Here is an 18,707-nt window from a genome sequence, read left to right on the forward strand (position 1 = left end):
TACCTCATAAGTTGGCAGTTGATGGTGGTTTCCATGACTTTCGAAAACAAGGGGGTAATGGCAATCGGCCTGTAGTTGGACGGATCCGAGTCATGTCATGTCAGAAGCGAATTGCCAACCATATATTAGGAAGTTATGTAAAAATGCTTTTTAGTTCCTACAGTGCATTTTTTCATGCTAAGTTAGGACTAGGGAAATTTACTCCTTTAAATAACTTATAGGGAATCAAAAAGGTACAGACAATATCCTTCAAATAAATTAGACGAGCCAGTTTTAAGCACTACAGGAAGACCTGTCTAAATATTATATCCTCTTGCTTCAGATTCCAACACAACAAGATATACACTTACATCGGCGAGGTGCTGGTCTCCGTCAACCCGTACAAGAACTTGGACATCTACAATGCACAACACATGGCCCAGTATCGAGGCAGGGAAATGTTTGAAGTACCACCACACGTGTATGCTGTGGCAGACGCCTGTCAAAGAGTGCTCAGACAGCAGGTGAGTGTAGTGGGATGTGAATTAAATTCTTTGACTGTACTTCTACTGAGAGTGTGACAATAATTTAATACGGATAACTTTTACTGAGCCACGGGTATCTTATGTCAATGTGTGGTTGACTGCAAATGAATCCGATTGCAGACTTAGTTGCAGTAGCTAACAGTTCTCCAACATTCACTTTCTATTCTATTAACCATTTCACATTTAAAACCTTAAGTGGAGCTGTTAAATTTGATACTAAACTTGTATCCTAAAGTGTAACAATAATATGCTCAGTCAGTTTCTGTGTAAATAACCAGTTCTTAAAACAAAAGACAACCGATGAACCATTAGGTTTACTAGAATTGGCATTCATCCGCTAACTGGAAGGACTCGTCTTTTGAATAATTCAAGCATTAGTAATATTTAAGGATTAATCGTTTTAGTAGAATTATAGTTGTTACATGTAAATTTTAAATTAATATTGCATTTCAATGCTCTTGGAAGAAATAATTCAGGATTTTCTATATCAATTTAATGGAAGTAAAACTGTGATTTTATCGTCGTTGAAGCCATAGTTCTAATCTGAGATTGCTTTATTAGTCACGTGTGTGCATTGTATTGGATTTAGGATTAATATGAGTTGACCTTGAGATGAACCCGTACTTTGCAAGACGTTTATAAGTTTGTGCTTTATGCTTTCCTAAGCCATTAGGTATATTTTAATGAGATTTTGGTAAGACGTTCCGAGGACGGTAAGGATGGTTTTTGCCCTAATGAAAATTAAATCAAAATGGTTTTTTTTGTAGTATGACTTTTAGGCGAATATGGACTTTAGTATTTTACAATGTTTTTTTCTTTTTGGATGTTCAAAGTAATTTTGTACTACGTTATACTCGGGGTTTTCCATTGACATCATATTTTTTTAAATAATTTATTGCGCCACCCTCACTTGTGCGTTCAATACAATGGACACGCGATCGCTGACTACGTAAAGTTGCCGCCATTGTTGTGGTTTTTATCGTTAAGCTCATTGCTTTAATAAACATACTATTCAAGCTTTTTCCGAAATTAGAGCAATGATCTTCTATTAACCACATTTTTAATTATCTAGAATTTATATGTATCTATACTATTATAATAAAGCGTAAACACACACTTCTTTGTTGCCTAAGATGTCGGCAATTACAGCATATTTTTGAATAATTATTTTTTTAATAAAAAGCCCTACACTTACCTCACGCTTTAGGCTATATATTTTTACGCCATTAAACTTAGGGAGTAAATGTTTTGGATAAAATCTCTAATGTGGGAAAGAGACCATAAGTTGCTGCCAACATCAAGGAAGAAAAATTGCCAAGTTTTTGACATTTGCTATTTATAATTTGACAAATGTAAACAATAAAATAAAATTTTCATAATTTCATGCGGATGAAGCCGCACGGGAACAGCTAGTTTTCCATAAAATCAAATTAAATTTACAAACATTATGTAATTGCGTAGAAAGTAATGCATTAAAACGCTTATATTTTCGTATAAGCTAGATTTTATTGCTTTCATTCAGTAGTTTTAGGTAAAAGAATAACTTAAATATATCCTCTTCTTCTCTTCTAGTATGTTTTAGCAATGCGCCAGTAGTAGTCAAAAGTAATCTATTTTTACAATACAACATGATTCGTTTGTGCCATTTCCATCCTTAATCCATCCATAACCATCCTTTATTCCATTCTCGTGTCGTTTTACCGAATAGCAGCATAAAATCGAGTCAAGAGATCGTAAAGTTGCATACGCAAATGGCTTTGGACCACCGCTGCTTTGAGGATGTCTTTAGGCACGGAGTTAAAGTGTAGTAAACGTTTTGTTGTATTGTTCTTGCTTTGAATGCACTCTTCTTGTAATGTCCAGTTCATTTGAGTTAATTTATGTGGACCACCGTACTCAGACTATTTTGCCCAACCCAAGGGCATGTCTTCGCTTGTAAGCTATACTTAGCTTGATTTAAGAAAATTGCAGTGGTATTCCTTTTACATTTTTGTCTTTTGTAACGATCGTCGTATTGTAACCGTGGACTTCCACTACCGAAACACTCGTACAAAAATATATTGCTATCTCTCATAAGGTCATTCAGTTTATACATATTCTTGAAGAAATTAAAATAATTATATGGTTTTGTGCCGTGTTAGGCAGTGAATACTCACACTAATTATTGAACTTATCTATTTCAGGGCAGGGATACATGCGTCTTGATATCTGGTGAATCCGGTGCGGGGAAGACAGAGGCCTCAAAGTTTATAATGAAATACATAGCCGCGAACACAACGCAAGTCCACAGGGAATACATCGACAGGTAATGACTATTGTGTTATAATAGCTTTCGCCCGCGACTCCCTCCACGTGGAAATAAAAAAGTAGGTAGCCTATGTGTTCCTGAAATCTTTGCATCTATGCCTTTCATCGAGATCCGTTGAGACGATTAGGCTACAAATTCTAACGTTTGTTAGACTAGGATGTTTATCCATCCATCTAAGCTTTCGCATTTATAATACTAGTTGTTACTCCCGACTTCCGTGTGTAATTAAAAGATAATACAAAATATAGCCTTTGTTACTTACTGATAAAGTAATCATTAAATAATTTAAAAATGGTTTTTAAGTTTCTTAAAACATACAAAACTTTCCTTTATAAAATGTTAGTATAAATTAGTATGAAGATATTAGTAAGACTACAAACTAAGGGCCTGTGCTCCCAAATTGTAAATTGTCTGATAACATACGTGTAAAGTATGTGATGGAAATATCACATTATGTTACCTTATCAGACTATTACGTCATATTAAAGCAATCTGAGCCTCTATCAGCCAGTGTTGGGTCAGGCCTTAAATCTCTTATATGTTTCAGAGTAAAAAACGTGTTAATACAATCGAATTCGATCTTGGAGACGTTCGGTAACGCGAAGACAAACCGGAATGATAATTCGTCTCGCTTCGGCAAATACATGGATATACATTTCGACTACAAAGGTGATCCTGTTGGTGGACATATTAGCAATTATCTGCTAGAGAAGAGCAGAGTTGTCAGTCTGCAGCCTGGGGAGAGGAACTTTCATGCGTTCTATCAGGTAAATTATATTGATAATTTGGTGTTTGGTTCTTTTTAGTGGGATTGAGGGAAAAGAAGGACTTTTGACGAAACTTTTTAATATCGTAATCGGGAATTTAAAAACTTTAAGAGCGGGCCACACCTTCTGTTATACGGTTGTCGATTGTTTCGCCGCCAATTGTTCAGTTGCACAACTAACAATCGAGTAGTGTGCGCACCTCCATATAAGCTTATAGAAATCAAAGCGAGACTAAACAGTTGTGCGATAGTTTAGTCAAAGGTGTGCACGCGCTCTAACTTTATAAAATAACAAGCTTTCGCGCGCGACTCCGTCCGCGTGGAATTAAAAAAAAACAAAAGTGAGTAGCCTATGTATTCTTTCCGACTATCTTCTACATCTGTACCAAATTACATCGAAATCCCTTCAGCCGTATAGGCTACAAATTCTAACAAACATCCATCAATCCATCTAAACTTTCACATTTATAATATTATTTAGATTGTTTTATCATAGAAATGTGTCAATTCTCAGTTCTATTGATTTTGTCTATAATAGAATGTAGAGCGATATCTCGGTAATTGTAGTTATTGGAAGGATTGTTTAATCTTGTCTTTGGAATATGAAAAACTTAGGGCATGTCCCACCAAATTGTAAATTGATAACAATCCAACGTGTAAAATATGTGATTGAAATATAGGATTTTATCTGAGAGTGACGTCATTTGTAAGCTATCAAACCCTCTAGACAAAGTGACTTTCGATTAGCGATGGCGCTTGTAGAATCGACAAAATGTGTCAAAATCTATAGGAATGAAACCGTGACAAACACGTGACTTATCAAATGTTATTGTCAGTTCTATACATTTTTTACTTTTCGATTGATAATGGGTAATCGAATGTTACTTTTTCTAAGGCTAAGCCTCTATCAGCCAGTGGTGGGACAGGACCTTATTGTATCAAAACATAGTACTTGTGTAATACAATTACATGAGTTATAATATCATGTTTTATTATCAAACTAGCTGTTCTCGTGCGGCTTCATCCGCATGAAATTATAAAAACTTTATTTCATTGTTTACATTTGTTAAATTCTCAATTGCAAATGTCATGACACGACATGATGACAGCCTTGCTTCGTTTTGGCAGCAACTTATGGTCTCTTTTCCACATTAGGGGACATACACAAAGTGTAGTACTTTTTATTAAAGAGAGAATTATTCGAAAATATGCTGTGATTGCTGACATCTTACGTCACAAGTTAGTGTGTGTTTACGCTTTATTATATTAGTATAGATGTGAACTTTGTATTAGTGATATGAATTATATTTTTAAATGACATTATAATTTAATGTTTAAACTTCCTTTTATGTGTTTATCTTTATCGCAAATAACCTTGAGATTGACCACTTCCTGTTAAACTATGGGAATACGTGTGAAATATAAAAGTGGAAAAATGATGCATTTGTCAGTAAAGTTATGTTAAATTTGTCCAATTGGTGACCGTTAAGGAAACATCTTTTGTTGATAGAATGACGTCACTACACTCTAACCTCTACCTAAACATTGATTGTTATTGTAATTGTTCGTTAACATTGGAAATGCGGAAGGTGACAAACTGATGAATTTTATTTTAAAGTAACCAGTAATTTATTCAATATGTAGTTTGCGATATTAAGTTTTCACTGCGGTATACTTGAATAGAACTTTGTTATTGTTATTTAATATCTTCGCATAAAAGTTTTTCAGCAGTGAAATCTTACTATTAAAAGACTTATTATGTTAAAAGACCATATTTATAAATAAATCGCGCGCAGTTTTATTTCCAAGGGCACGGCAACCGCTATACAAAATTAGAACTGCTAAGTGGAAATAGACATTAACATAGATTGCAATTCCAGTGGAAAAGGACCTTAAACTCTACCATGTTTAGTCATATTTAAAAATGTAGTCTAGATTCTAAGATTCTACTTTCTCTTATTACAGTTATTAAGTACAAATAATCCTTATACAAAGAAGTTTGGACTGAGTTCAACCGAAGTGTACAAGATATTAGGCAGCGAGCGAGGTACCGCACACGACTCTAAACTCTATTCTGTAACGAATAGCGCTTTTAATGCATTGGGATTCTCCTCTACGGTGGTCGAGGATATTTGGAGTATAGTTGCTGGTGTTATTTTATTGGTGAGTTATAGATTATTATTACAATACCAGAATTTGTGTTTTTAAAGTAACCATAATGTTTAAAATTGTCCTAATCTAGCTTGATTTTTGTCTATACTAATATTATAAAGAGGAAAGGTTTGTATTTTTGTGTGTATTGAAACTCAAAACTACTGGGACGATTCCAAAAATTCTTACACCATTAAAAAGCTACGTTATCAGTGAATAACATAGGCAATATTTTTTTACATTTTACGCGGGCGAAGTCGCGGGCAACTGCTAATCATTAATAAACTAAGATTTAAAAGTAAAAATTAGTGATTTAGTCATAAAATAACAATAAAACAAATTTCTTCTTTATTTCATTGACAACCGTAGCAATTTAAATAAACAAGTATTTTGGCCAAGAATCTTTTTTTTAAATTTTTACTTCAGTAATATGTTTTGTAAGTTGTGTTCATTTTATAATTTTTTTGTCAATAAATAGTGATTTATTTATTTTATTATTTTATTTAAACAGGGCGAGCTAAGTTTTACCGAAACATCAGAAGGCGAGCTAAATATCGGCGGTCCTTTGCGCTCATGCGTGACCGCGCTGGGTGTGAGCGAGACGGCGCTACGGGAAGCGTTCGCGTGCCGAGTGCTGGCGGCGGGCGGCGAGCTTGTGAGCAAGCGGCACTCGCTCAGCGACGCGCACTACACGCGGCTTGCACTCGCTAAAGCCGCGTATGATAGACTGTTCAGTTGGATTGTACAAGAGGTAACAAAGAAAACAGATAAAAAAAATAGCCTATGTGTTTTTCCAGGCTATCCTCTACATCTATGGCAAGTTTCATTAAGATCTGTTCAGCAGTTTAGGCCATAAACTCATAAACATCCAAACTTTCGCATTTGTTATAAGTAAGTCTAGATGTCGCTGTCAAATTTGCGCAATTAAAAAACTTAGTAAGTAGTCTATTTGCTCTACATCTGTGCAAAATTTCATTGAGATACATTGAATTATTCCCGAGATGCATACAAACATCCATCTAAACTTTCGCATTTACAATTACTACGATAAATTCTAAGTACCGAGTATCCTTTACTTTAACATTAAACTCTTTTTCCACTACTCTGTGGACACAAATAAACTTACTAATTGTAATTTATAAACTGGTTACAGATCAACAAGGCGATAGAAGCGCCGAAAGGCACTTTCCGCAGCACTTTGATCGGTGTGCTCGATATCTACGGCTTCGAGATCTTCGAGACCAACAGCTTCGAGCAGTTCTGCATCAACTACTGCAACGAGAAGCTGCAGCAGCTCTTTATTGGTATATACCAGAACCCTTTAAAAACAATGTAATCTCTATCTTAACATGCCATAGACTAAATTATTCTCAGATAGTATTCAGCATAGATACCAAATTATCTGTCACAAGCTGTTGCTCGCGACTTCGCCCGCGTGAAATTAAAAAAAAGCCTATGTCACTTACTGATTTCTAATGGTGACGTAATTTTTCAAATCGGCCCAGTTTCTGAGTTATTTATCTGTAGTGTAGTTAGATCATTAAAGTTGCCAGTATAATCTAAAATATTTGTCATGATAATGCCTAACACTATACCAGTAAATTAGGCAAGTGGCGCTCAAATACGACACTGTCGTACAACTGCCAGGACCGCGCTAATAAATAACTTGACTGGCTGGTTAATATTTTGTGAAAAAAAAAAAGTAAAAAACAATGTTTATATTGTAGAGTTGGTGCTGAAGCAGGAGCAGGAGGAGTACGCGCGCGAGGGCATCCAGTGGACGGCGGTGCAGTACTTCAACAACCGCGTCATCTGCGAGCTGGTGGACGCGCCGCACCAGGGCATCATCGCCATCATGGACGAGGCCTGCCTCAATCCCACCAAGGTACCACTAACCACCTAAGTAAATCCACACTTAGGGATGACTGGGCATCAATTCTGCACTGCAAGTTGACTTCACATATCTTTGAATTTTCTAATGCAGGTTGAATTATTTTGTTCTTACAGAATAATAACGTTATATAAATGTACAATCGCGGAAATCCGCGATGTACAATCAGGAAATTGAATTTTCTGCAACGAAAATTCCGCCTCTTCTTACAAATAATTAGACAGCATTGAGTGCAATCGAAGCAATAATTACTAACTGACTTTTTCAGATACATTTATAAGCGTAAATTTTTTTTTTCAACAAATGTATATTGCGGTGTAACACTACCAGTTTCCCCGACTGTACATATAACATTTGAATATCGATAAACATGGGATTTGAACCCAGTATCTGTAAATTCCAAATCAAGTGCTTAACTCCTCTGACGCTCGTATACCTCGTCACAATTCTTCTCACTCTATCACCTATGTTTGTCTCTTTCTGGCGCATACTAAATAAATGAATATTTTCAGATATCAGACAGTCAGCTGCTAGAAGCCATGGATAAGAGATTGAATGGACATAAACACTATACATCGCGGCAGCTCAGTCCTACTGATAAAAAACTCAAGCACAGCGTCGATTTTAGAATAACGTGAGTTACCATATTGCTACAGAAGTTTTTATTATTTGTAAATCGCGTAGTAGATTAAAAATAACATTTTGTATTATTGTAGTGTTTTATGTATATCTGACAATATAAAAAACGTGTTTTAAAGCTAAAGTGTAATTGGTCCTTTGAGCCGGATGTTTTTGTCGTTTTATTTACCATGGTTATTTCCCGTTGGGTCGTTCAACCTATTGTGAATTATATTCCCGATTGAACGGGAGACACCCGTTGTAATGTGCATTGCGTGCGTGTTTGTAAGACATCTGTAATAACGCTGTTTTGTCTACGATAGCTACCTGGTTACGTATTAAATATAAGACTAAGGGCCCGTCCCACCAAATTGTAAATAGTCAGATAACAATCCAACGTGTAAAATATGCGATGGAAATATTGGATTTTGTTGCCTTATCTGACTTAAATGGTGAGACAGACCCTAAATCTATGTATAATTGATTTTATATGTGTGAAGCTATAATTATAAGGATTATTGTGTCAGGCACTACGCGGGCGAGGTGACGTACGCGGTGTCGGGCTTCATGGACAAGAACAAGGACTCGCTGTGGCAGGACCTGAAGCGGCTGCTGCACTCCTCGCGCAACGCCTCGCTCGCGCACATGTGGCCCGAAGGTGCCACTAATATACAGAAAGTACGCAAAAAATAACTTATTTACAATTTATAGGATGTTAACTATTCTAATGTTAAAATTTAAATGCAAAAATGACAATGACATTGGTTAACAGTTATCGTAATAATGGAAAATTTTGCTTTTCTGATGCTATTGGCTTGTAGTTTTTGTCCCTTTCTCGCATTATAAATTTTTCAATTTACTCTCATCTTTAGTACAATAGTGTGAAAATATATGCCCTAAAGACAGTTAAAAGTGTAGGGTTCATTAAGAAAGGATATGTTTAAAAGTATATTGTTATTTCTGACATCCTACATAACAAATATAAGTGTGTTTCCATATTATTACATTAGAAAGATAAGATATGTTTTAAACGTCATCTGTCCATGATTAAAAGAAGCTTGATTAGAGTGGTCTTCTTTCAGACTATTATCTGTATTTGTTCCAAATAACATCCAAATTCCTGCGTCATGTCGATAATTAGTAATCTATCCTCACTTTAGATTTGACAATATAAGTAAGAGATTTAAATCTATACTATTATAATAAAGCGTAAACACACACTTCTTTGTTGCCTAAGATGTCAGCAATTACAGCATATTTTTGAATAGTTCTTTTTTCAAAAAAAAGCCCTACACTTACGTCACGCTTTAGGCTATATATTTTCACGCCATTAAACTTTGGGGGTAAATATTTTGGATAAAAACCCAAATTTTTATCCAAAATATTTTATTAGAATTATAATTTCATGCGGATGAAGCCGCAAGGGAACAGCTAGTTTTATATAAATGATGTTTTTCAGACGTCAAAACGGCCGCCGTCCGCGGCGACTTTGTTCCGCAACTCGATGGGCGCGCTGGTGGCGGGCTTGCAGACCAAGGAGCCCTTCTACGTGCGCTGCGTCAAGCCCAACCCAGTGCAGGCGCCGCAGCACTGGGATGAACAACTGGTAACTGGCTTCATTAGAATGATGACAGGAAACAGCAATCATTATTACAAACTTACACGAAACACTGATCCGTCAGCGTGACGTCACACCTTTTAAAATGCTAGCGTCATAATATGATATTATATTACTGTTATAAAGAGAAAAGATTGTATTTTTGGATCTCTGGTATTGAAATAACTCAAAAACTACTAGGCCAATTTCAAAAATTACCTTTAGAAAGCTACGTTATCACTGAGTAACATAGGCTATTTTACTATTTCAATTCTCACGCCGACGAAGTCGTGAGCAACAGCTAGTAAATCATAAATTATCTTACAATTTCATTATGTTTTTTATTATCTTTTTAATTGCGTGCTTTAGTAATATGAATTTGTGTGCCAGGTGCGTCACCAGGTGGCGTACCTGGGGCTAGTGGAGAACGTGCGCGTGCGGCGCGCTGGCTTCGCGTCGCGCCAGCGCTACGACCGCTTCCTGAAGCGGTACAAGATGCTGTCGCAGTACACGTGGCCCAACTTCCGCGGCGCCAGCGACCGCGACGCCGTGCTGGTGCTGCTCCGCGACCTGCACATCACTGACGTGCAGTTTGGGCATACCAAACTCTTCATCAGGTAACCCTGGCCCTTTCCCTATGGAGTATGTGCTCTATACATTCCTTTTATCCGCTTCACACAATCCTTTCATACTTCTGCTTTTATAGTCTCTCGTACAGACTTAAAACTTCCTTGTGTTTACTTTTACTGTTAAATTATTTATGTATACTAATATTATAAGCAGAAAAGATATGTATTTTTGAATATATTGCAATAACTCAAAAACTACAGCGCCGATTTCAATCATTCTTACACTATTAAAAAACTTTCAATCATTGAATAACATATATATTTTATATGTATAGCTATAGTTTTTAATTTTACACGGGCAAAGTCGCGAGCGACAGCCTGATTTTAATAAAAACGACGCCTTTGTTGACTTAACTGCACTTGTAATGATTTTTTAGATGTAGGCTTGGATTTTTATAGATATTATTAGCTAAAATTATTATGTTAATAATTAAAACTAGTAAGGTTCCCCTGATAAATGTATGGATGTATGTAGGAGTGCGCAGACGGTGCACGCGCTGGAGGCGGCGCGCGCGCAGCTGATCCCCTCCATCGTGGTGCTGCTGCAGAAGCTGTGGCGCGGCGCGCTCGCCCGCCAGCGCTACAGGAAGATGAAGGCGGCTCTCTTCATATTTAATGCGTGGAAGTAAGTAAACTTTACATTACTAATACTATGTTACCCGCGACTCCGTTCACGCGGAGTAGGAAAACTTATTTAGTAATTTTTTTCCAGTCTGTGCTAAATTTCAAAGTTATCTGTTAATCCGTTTTGGAGATACCTAAAAATAAACGTCTATGTAAATATTTGCATTTATTAAAAGATTATTATTATAATCTATACATTTACTATTTGTATTATTGTTTGTAACGAATAAACTGAAAAATTATTGGACCGAATTCAGAAATTCTTTACCAAAAGAAGAAAGTCAGTAGCAAAAGCTAGTAAATTGTAAAGATAACTATTAATCAAGCTACCAGCTTCGACTAACACGTGACAGCTCAGTGACGTATGACGTCATCAAAGGTACAGCGAGCTAATATATACAAAAACCATCTTCAGACGCTACCGCTACCGGCGCTACATAGCCGAGCTGCAGCAGGAGTTGCAGCGCAACGGGGGCGTGATCCGGCGCTGGGCGGAGCCTCCCCGGCGCGTACCGGTGTCCATACTGCAGGCGGCGTACCGGCGCTGGCGCGCGTACCTGACGCTGCGGCCCGTACCGAGGGAGCAGTGGCCGCAGCTGAAGCTGAAGATCTGCGCCGCCAGCGCCCTCCGCGGCCGCCGCGCGCACTGGGGCGCGGCACGCCTCTGGCGGGGGGACTACCTCGCTTTAGATAATTATCATGATAAAGCTAGTAAGTATAGCTGAACCAATGAGTTAAATTTACTATCAGTTTTAATTTTATAGTAAGGTAACTTGTCCCACAGAAAATTCGATTTATATCCCTAGTAGAATTAACAAAATGTGTAGAAATATATAAGTGACTTATGGCATTTTCCATCCGCGATATAGAAATGGAATATTTGTGTAGGGGTTTTTAAGTATCTATTATTTTGGAGGAATAAGAACTTCAATCATATGTTTGAATTTAATTGTGTAGAACCAATGTTTTGAGTTTGATTTTTTATTACGAATACTAACCTGAATCTTAAATACCCATGTCTTTTTAACGCTTGACCTTGATGCAAAATATGTGTTAAGTAAAATTAAACCTTGACACTCTCGCATAGAGCTCTATTTTATTTGCGATTTGTGAACGTTCTCATAACTGTATTTGTTCCAGACGTGTACAGATCAGCGTTGGCGCAGCTGCAGAAGTCCCAGCACGTGGGGAGGGCGGTGTTCTCGTGCCGCGTGCACAAGTTCAACCGGCACAACAAGCTGGCTGCGCGCGCGCTGCTCGTCACCGACACCGCGATCTGCAAGCTGGACGATAACAATTTCAAGCTGCTCAAGAAGCCTACGCCCATCACTGAGGTATGCACACGATAGATGGCGCTGTTTTAAACCTAGATAACTTCTGCTCACAGATGTCGCTTTATAAATGTGGAATTTCCTTTCTGTTTTAGTTATGTTATAGTAAATTTAACTATACTGCGACTTCGTCCATAAGTAATTTAAAAAGAATGTAATCTTACTAATATTATAAATGTAAAAGTTTGGTGGTTTAATGGCTGAAATTATCTCAAAGAAATTTGGCACTGACGTAGGACATAATCTGGAAGAACATATAGGCTACTTATTTTTGTTTTAAAACCGCGCGGAGGAAATCGCGGGCCAGTGCTATAAATGTACATGTTCCATACTATGTCCTACATCTGTATCAAATTTTGTCTACAATAATTAAGGTGTTTGGAGATACGTAGTCATACATCCATACAAACGAATGTATTATAGGTGGGTGCGGTGCGCGTGATGAGTGGCGACGCGCAGCTGGCGGTGATCAGCGTGCCGAGCGCGCGCAACGACCTCGTGCTAGGGCTGGTCGCGCCCGCGGAGCACGCGCAGCGCGCCGAGCACGTCGACCTCGTCGGGGAACTGCTCGGCGTGCTCGCGCACAGATATCACGCGTACGTACACTACGCACGTATACGCTAACACACGTATTTACATGCACGCACGTACACACAATACACTTAAAAACATGGTCATCGTTAGCCGATAATCTAGAAATCTCTTGGAGGAGGGAGGAGGGCGGCTACCATTAATTTTATACTTTTAAAGTAGTTTTCATATCTATTTTATGATTTACCGAATCTCATACCTTCCGTTGGCGACGAATAGCGCACGTATACGTAAATACGTAAAGGTGTATACAGAATATAGATTATTAAGCTTCTTATATTTGACTAGCTGTTGCTCACGATATCGTGAAATTAAAAAAAAATACTAAAAATGAACCTACGTTACTCACGTATAAATTAACTTTCTAATGTAAAAGAATTTTTGAAATCGGCCCAGTAGTTTTTGAGTCATTTCAATACATACAAAAATGTGAATCTTTCCTCTGTATATTAGTATGGATTATTAAAGTTAATTCTGTTTGCATGTAACCGATAATATGATTTGAAATGTAATTTTCGTGCGACTTAAAATGATGATTGTCAACAGATTGACGGGTTCAGAGTTGGTAGTGGAGGTGGAGAGCGGGGTGACGACGCGCTGCATCCTGGGCGGGAAGAGCCGCGCGCTGCAGCTGCCGCACGCCCCGCACGCCCCACACGCCCCGCACGCCCCCGACACCACACCGCCCTTCACGCACGCACACAACGTCATCACCTACCACCCTACGTCAGCGCGCGCGTAAAATGACGCCCACATTCAAATGTATGCCGTCTCTTTCATTATCTTTAATGAAATAGAGATAACAATATGTTATGACGGGATTGATGGAAACGTAGAGCTTAAAGGTCATGTCACACTAACCTGAAAGTTTATTGTCAACAATATAGTTAATATATTTAAGGAAGTAGATAATATTAATCGTTTATTATACTTATAGTAGTCAAATTAATGCGCTGGACGTATTTGTGCTGAAACTTTTAATGTTATTTAGGGCGACGCGTTCACTATTCAACGCGTAAAGGTCACGTTGCTACGAGACGGCTTATTGTTTGTAAAAAATGTTATAAGCTCTTGTTTCTTTATTTTTCAGTCGGTACATGTGTTTTAGTACATTATCGAAATAAAATTGTTTTTTTTAATAAAATAAGCACTTTATCTTTACTTATAATTGATTCAGTGTGATGTGACCTTAAATTAGTGTCTTACAATGTTGCCTTGCACTTTAATACTTTTGTATGAAAAAGTATTGAAAAGTGAGAAAATTGAAATTTAATTGTAAGTGTTGATGTTAAGATATAAATAGTACCATACAAGTACGTAAATAGTATTTGGTAATAATGTATAGTAAAAAACGTAACAAATAGTATTTATTTCATACAAATAAAAAAATAAATTTGGATAATAATGAATAAAATCGTAATAAAAATATTCATTTTAATTCATAGTAGTACAATAATTTGATATTTTATCGCTTTTCTTGTACACTTGAGTTTTTTATCTGTGGCATATTAATTTTTTTTTTAATTTAATTATAATTTAAATTTTGTTGTTTTTTCCCATATCCATCCACTATTTTGTTACTTTGAGACTTAAAGAGTTAATTTTTTTTATTGATATTTATTTAAGATCGCCGTTAATGTTTACTTAAAATTTTGTCAACTGAAAATTGGTTTTTTAATTAAAAAAAAATTATAATCTAATTTCAAGTATTTGGTTTTTGTTTAACGCTAGGTTTTTGTGTAAATATATATATAAATATATAAGTAATATATGTAAATATATAAGTTATGAAATATCGGTTTTACTTAAGTTCAGATGCTTGTTTATAACAATTCGGTTAGTGTTTCTTTGTTTTTTTATAATATAATCCTTTCTCCTATAAGTTATGTTGAAAATATTTTAGTTACAATGACGTACAAATTTAATTTATTTTAAGTCAGTATTAAAGTTTGATTTCAAGTTTATAGATTTATTGTATTAATGCATTTTATATTTTCAGAATGCTATTTAAATATGGTACAGTGTCTTATATACTATTATAAAGAGGAAAAATTTGTATTTTTGTATGTATTGAAATAACTCAAATACAGGGCCGAAATCAAAACTTCCTTCATCAATAGTTACAATATCAGTGACATATTTATTACAAAATTATTTGCGCCTGGACGAACACGCGAAAGTAAATTATAAACTTTTACATCTGTCAGATTGTAAGCAGAGTTGGTTTCGTTTCAATAATCGGCCGTTTAAACATTTATATTATCGAGTCTATTGTATGTCTAATGTATGTTTCCGCACTAATTACTTTTTTTATTATGTTTTTCAGTATGTTAAAAAAGTTTGGTTCAAAGGTGCTTATCAATTACTATATTGTGTTCGAATACTGTTGTGCTATTCCAAAATGTACGTTATTTCTATAGACTTGGAGTTGAATTTGCGTTATTGCTGTGTATGAATAAGGAATATTTAAGTGCTAGGTTAGAGTTGTGTATATAGTGGGGGGAGTGCCTTGTGCGGTGCCATCCGGTTTGTACTGTATTAAACAATATATTATTTATTAAATGTGTCTTATTTTAATTGTAAAATAAGAAATTAGACCTTTAAAATGAAATCAAAACTATAAATTAAGTATTGCTTTGTCATTATAAAAAAACTTTGTTAGTTTAGAAGTTACTTTGCGATTTTATAAAGCACACTAGAAGCGCTCGATTCTAACAGTTTTAATTGAACGTATGTAGATTTTAAATTTTGCCTACAGATGAATAATGTTCAGTTATAATTGAACAGTTACAGTAAAAGCATGCTGTACATTCTCAGTACATTTATATACATATTCTTTTGCTGCTCCTAGCTCTTTCATTTCGAATTTTAATGTGAGATATTTAATTGTTTCACCTAGAATGTCTGCAAGAATATGCTATCCAATCAGAGTTGTGTATAAAACTAAAAAAAGTTTGATTCAACAAATACACTAAAGAAAACATTTTTTTTGTGACTGAATGGCCACTGTTTGCCTAGAAGAGGCATTTACAGATTCACCGGGCTTGAGGTGGCCGAGCGCAGATGGCGCTTAGCCTAAACCTCGTTTAAACTAAAGAAAACACTACAAAAAATATTGTCTCAATTTATTTAACTTCGAAGGCCGACGAACGGCTGCTAAATAGCGGCATCTATCGTATATTAATTGAACTAGTAATTTTATTCGTAAAACTGCCATCTGTTGCTGCTAGTTGGCATGACTAACAAATATAATACTACTAAAAACAAAATTAGTCTGTTTCCTTTTATCAAAACGGATTTAGCGTGCTCCGGTATTTTGAAATATTTTGTCTTCGGGTTTCCAAGTTATAGTTTGTCTAAATAAGATAGAGTAGTTTGATAATTGACGCATATGAAGTATCCAATTTAATTTGTATGAAGGAAAATGCCGTACTTAATAGACAGGTATCGTAGTGACGAGCAAAGACGCATAGCGAACAATTTTGAACTATCGACATTCGGTTTAAATAACTTTCGAACTCAACTAAAATTATTATTTTTTTATTAACTAATTTAAAGGACAATTCTAGTATTGATTATATAGAGAATTTAGCGATGACAGAAATAATAGCTAAATCCAATTCGATTACGTACGGCTATAGTAGTAACAAACATTTATTTACTCTCATTATATGTAATGGTTCCGCAGGTCATTATTAATTTCAGAAAACAGTGTTTTTTTTAATTCATGAGTTATAACTATGAATTTATCGATTCAAACTTCTATAAGAATAAAAATATAAAATCGATAAGATTCATGACTGATTTTACACACATCCCTACTAAATGTAAAATGGATTGTCAAACTATTCTATCTTATTTATTGACAACCTATACTGTAATTATCATTAAAGTACACTGTATTATTGTTTAATTTGAAAATCCTCAACAGTATTTAGGTAAATATGTCATCTGACAAGCATTGTTGCGTTCCTGGATGCACAGAAATGTGAGGTATGTCTGATTCTATGTCTACTTACTTTAGACCATTACAGACTTTAATATAACACTGTCTCTGTCCAAAGAAGTGGACTATGGCTATACATTCTTATTATAAGAGAGAAGTCGCCTCTCTTATAATAAGAATTTATAGCCATAGTCCACTTCTTTGGCCTAGTGCCCCTATACATTGCCGGACTACATAAGTATTAGTTTGTAGTGTTATGTCTTTAAGATGTATTTGGTTCTTTCACAACCATATTTATAGCAGTAAAGTAAAATTAGTAAATTGTTGCACTTACCTCTCTGATACTTTTTTGTACATTAAAGCATGCTGCATATCTGACACTATCTTAATTCTATTACATATGCCTACCGCCCGGTAACCAGAAAGGTGTGAAAAATTTTATTTGGGCCATTAGTCTCAGATTTTTCATGTTATTGGAATATGGCATTACTGTTTTAGTCACTAGCTTTATTATTCTTTGTTAAAATAACAGATTACTATTTTAAGGTATGCATAAAGTACTACATGGGTTTCCAAACCCAGAGATGGATAGGGCAAGATTTACATAGCTGTACGCAATTGGTGGTGATATCATGGCTCTGGAAAATGGACACATATAAGTACAGATGTGTATGTCGGGCGCATTTCTAACACAAAAGCTTATGCCGCAACCACAAAATTAGCAACAATGCTGTACCAACATTAAATATGCCAGGTTTGTGTAAATATTAATCATAAAGTTAATTAAATTTGTAATAATATACAAGAATAATACAAGAAATTTGTGATGGGAATAAACCATCAACATCATTTGGTATATTTTGAAAGGCATTATGTAATCAAAGTAGGCGAACACCAATGTCGTGTAGTGTACTAAAAGTGTCAAATGTCCGATTAACAGAAGCGATTTGTTAACAATATTTTTTAGTACATTGTACATGTACTACTAAGATACGAAATGAGTATATTAGAGGAAGTTTGAGAGTAGCCCCAGTGGTTGAGAAAATAAGGAGTAAAACGTTAGAGTGGTATGGGCATGTTATGAGAAGGGATGAATCGCATGTAACAAGAAGGATGTTAGTTATGAATGTCGAGGGGTAAATCGGTAGAGGTAGATCTAGAAAGAGATGGATGGATTGCATGAAAGGTGACATGATCAAGAAGGGAGTGATGACTGAGATGACGGATGATAGAATGCTTTGGAGAACGAAAACCCGGTGCGCCGACCCTACGGGAGTAGGATAAGGCAGGGAAGATGATAATGATGATGTATGTGTAGTACCCAAGACTAAGTCCCATCACTATGATGCATTTCTATTGTATGAAGTCACGTAAAAAGCAGTTGGATATGTTGATTTTTTTACTAGCTACGATAAATAACGCGGGTAAATCCACAGGCATTCTTAGGTAATTAAATAATTCAGTGTACACTTTGTACCAAATTATTGTCATGTCTTCTTTTATTTTGTAGGCAAAAAGGCAGCCTTACTGCCCGTAAGGAAAACTATACAATCAAATTTCCTTACCAAGGTTGAAAAGGAACTCTACAATAAAATTGTAACTATTTGAATACAATTTAGCAAAATTAACAACAAGTTATAGAAAATATGACGGTTTTACATAACAATAAAACCGATATTATGTGCCGAGAAAACATACAGCATTGCTTATGAAGATGCGTTATATACTTAG

At 35.8% G+C, this 18,707-nt stretch overlaps 1 protein-coding gene and 1 long non-coding RNA gene across 2 annotated transcripts in view; both read left to right on the forward strand.

Moving 5' to 3' along the window:
- Nucleotides 1-14,708, forward strand: part of LOC106107633 (myosin-IA) — a 35,777-nt gene extending 21,069 nt beyond the window's left edge. Inside the window, exons 2-17 of the mRNA XM_013288575.1 lie at nucleotides 323-503; nucleotides 2,708-2,829; nucleotides 3,380-3,599; nucleotides 5,564-5,761; nucleotides 6,261-6,500; nucleotides 6,903-7,053; nucleotides 7,477-7,634; nucleotides 8,153-8,274; nucleotides 8,786-8,936; nucleotides 9,718-9,864; nucleotides 10,246-10,472; nucleotides 10,960-11,109; nucleotides 11,524-11,819; nucleotides 12,249-12,442; nucleotides 12,863-13,035; nucleotides 13,577-14,708. Coding sequence (XP_013144029.1) covers nucleotides 323-503; nucleotides 2,708-2,829; nucleotides 3,380-3,599; nucleotides 5,564-5,761; nucleotides 6,261-6,500; nucleotides 6,903-7,053; nucleotides 7,477-7,634; nucleotides 8,153-8,274; nucleotides 8,786-8,936; nucleotides 9,718-9,864; nucleotides 10,246-10,472; nucleotides 10,960-11,109; nucleotides 11,524-11,819; nucleotides 12,249-12,442; nucleotides 12,863-13,035; nucleotides 13,577-13,772 — 2,926 coding nt within the window. The 3' untranslated portion in view covers nucleotides 13,773-14,708. The remainder of the gene's footprint in view (nucleotides 1-322; nucleotides 504-2,707; nucleotides 2,830-3,379; nucleotides 3,600-5,563; nucleotides 5,762-6,260; nucleotides 6,501-6,902; nucleotides 7,054-7,476; nucleotides 7,635-8,152; nucleotides 8,275-8,785; nucleotides 8,937-9,717; nucleotides 9,865-10,245; nucleotides 10,473-10,959; nucleotides 11,110-11,523; nucleotides 11,820-12,248; nucleotides 12,443-12,862; nucleotides 13,036-13,576) is intronic.
- A 2,186-nt stretch (nucleotides 14,709-16,894) lies between these two features.
- On the forward strand, nucleotides 16,895-18,545 carry LOC106107695. The gene is made up of 3 exons (XR_001225880.1): nucleotides 16,895-17,023; nucleotides 17,523-17,730; nucleotides 18,487-18,545. It is a non-coding gene; the product is annotated as an uncharacterized LOC106107695 (long non-coding RNA).
- Nucleotides 18,546-18,707: the final 162 nt, after the last annotated feature.

Source organism: Papilio polytes, unplaced genomic scaffold (genome assembly GCF_000836215.1).
Source record: "Papilio polytes unplaced genomic scaffold, Ppol_1.0 DF821956.1, whole genome shotgun sequence".
Classification (NCBI taxonomy): domain Eukaryota; kingdom Metazoa; phylum Arthropoda; class Insecta; order Lepidoptera; family Papilionidae; genus Papilio; species Papilio polytes.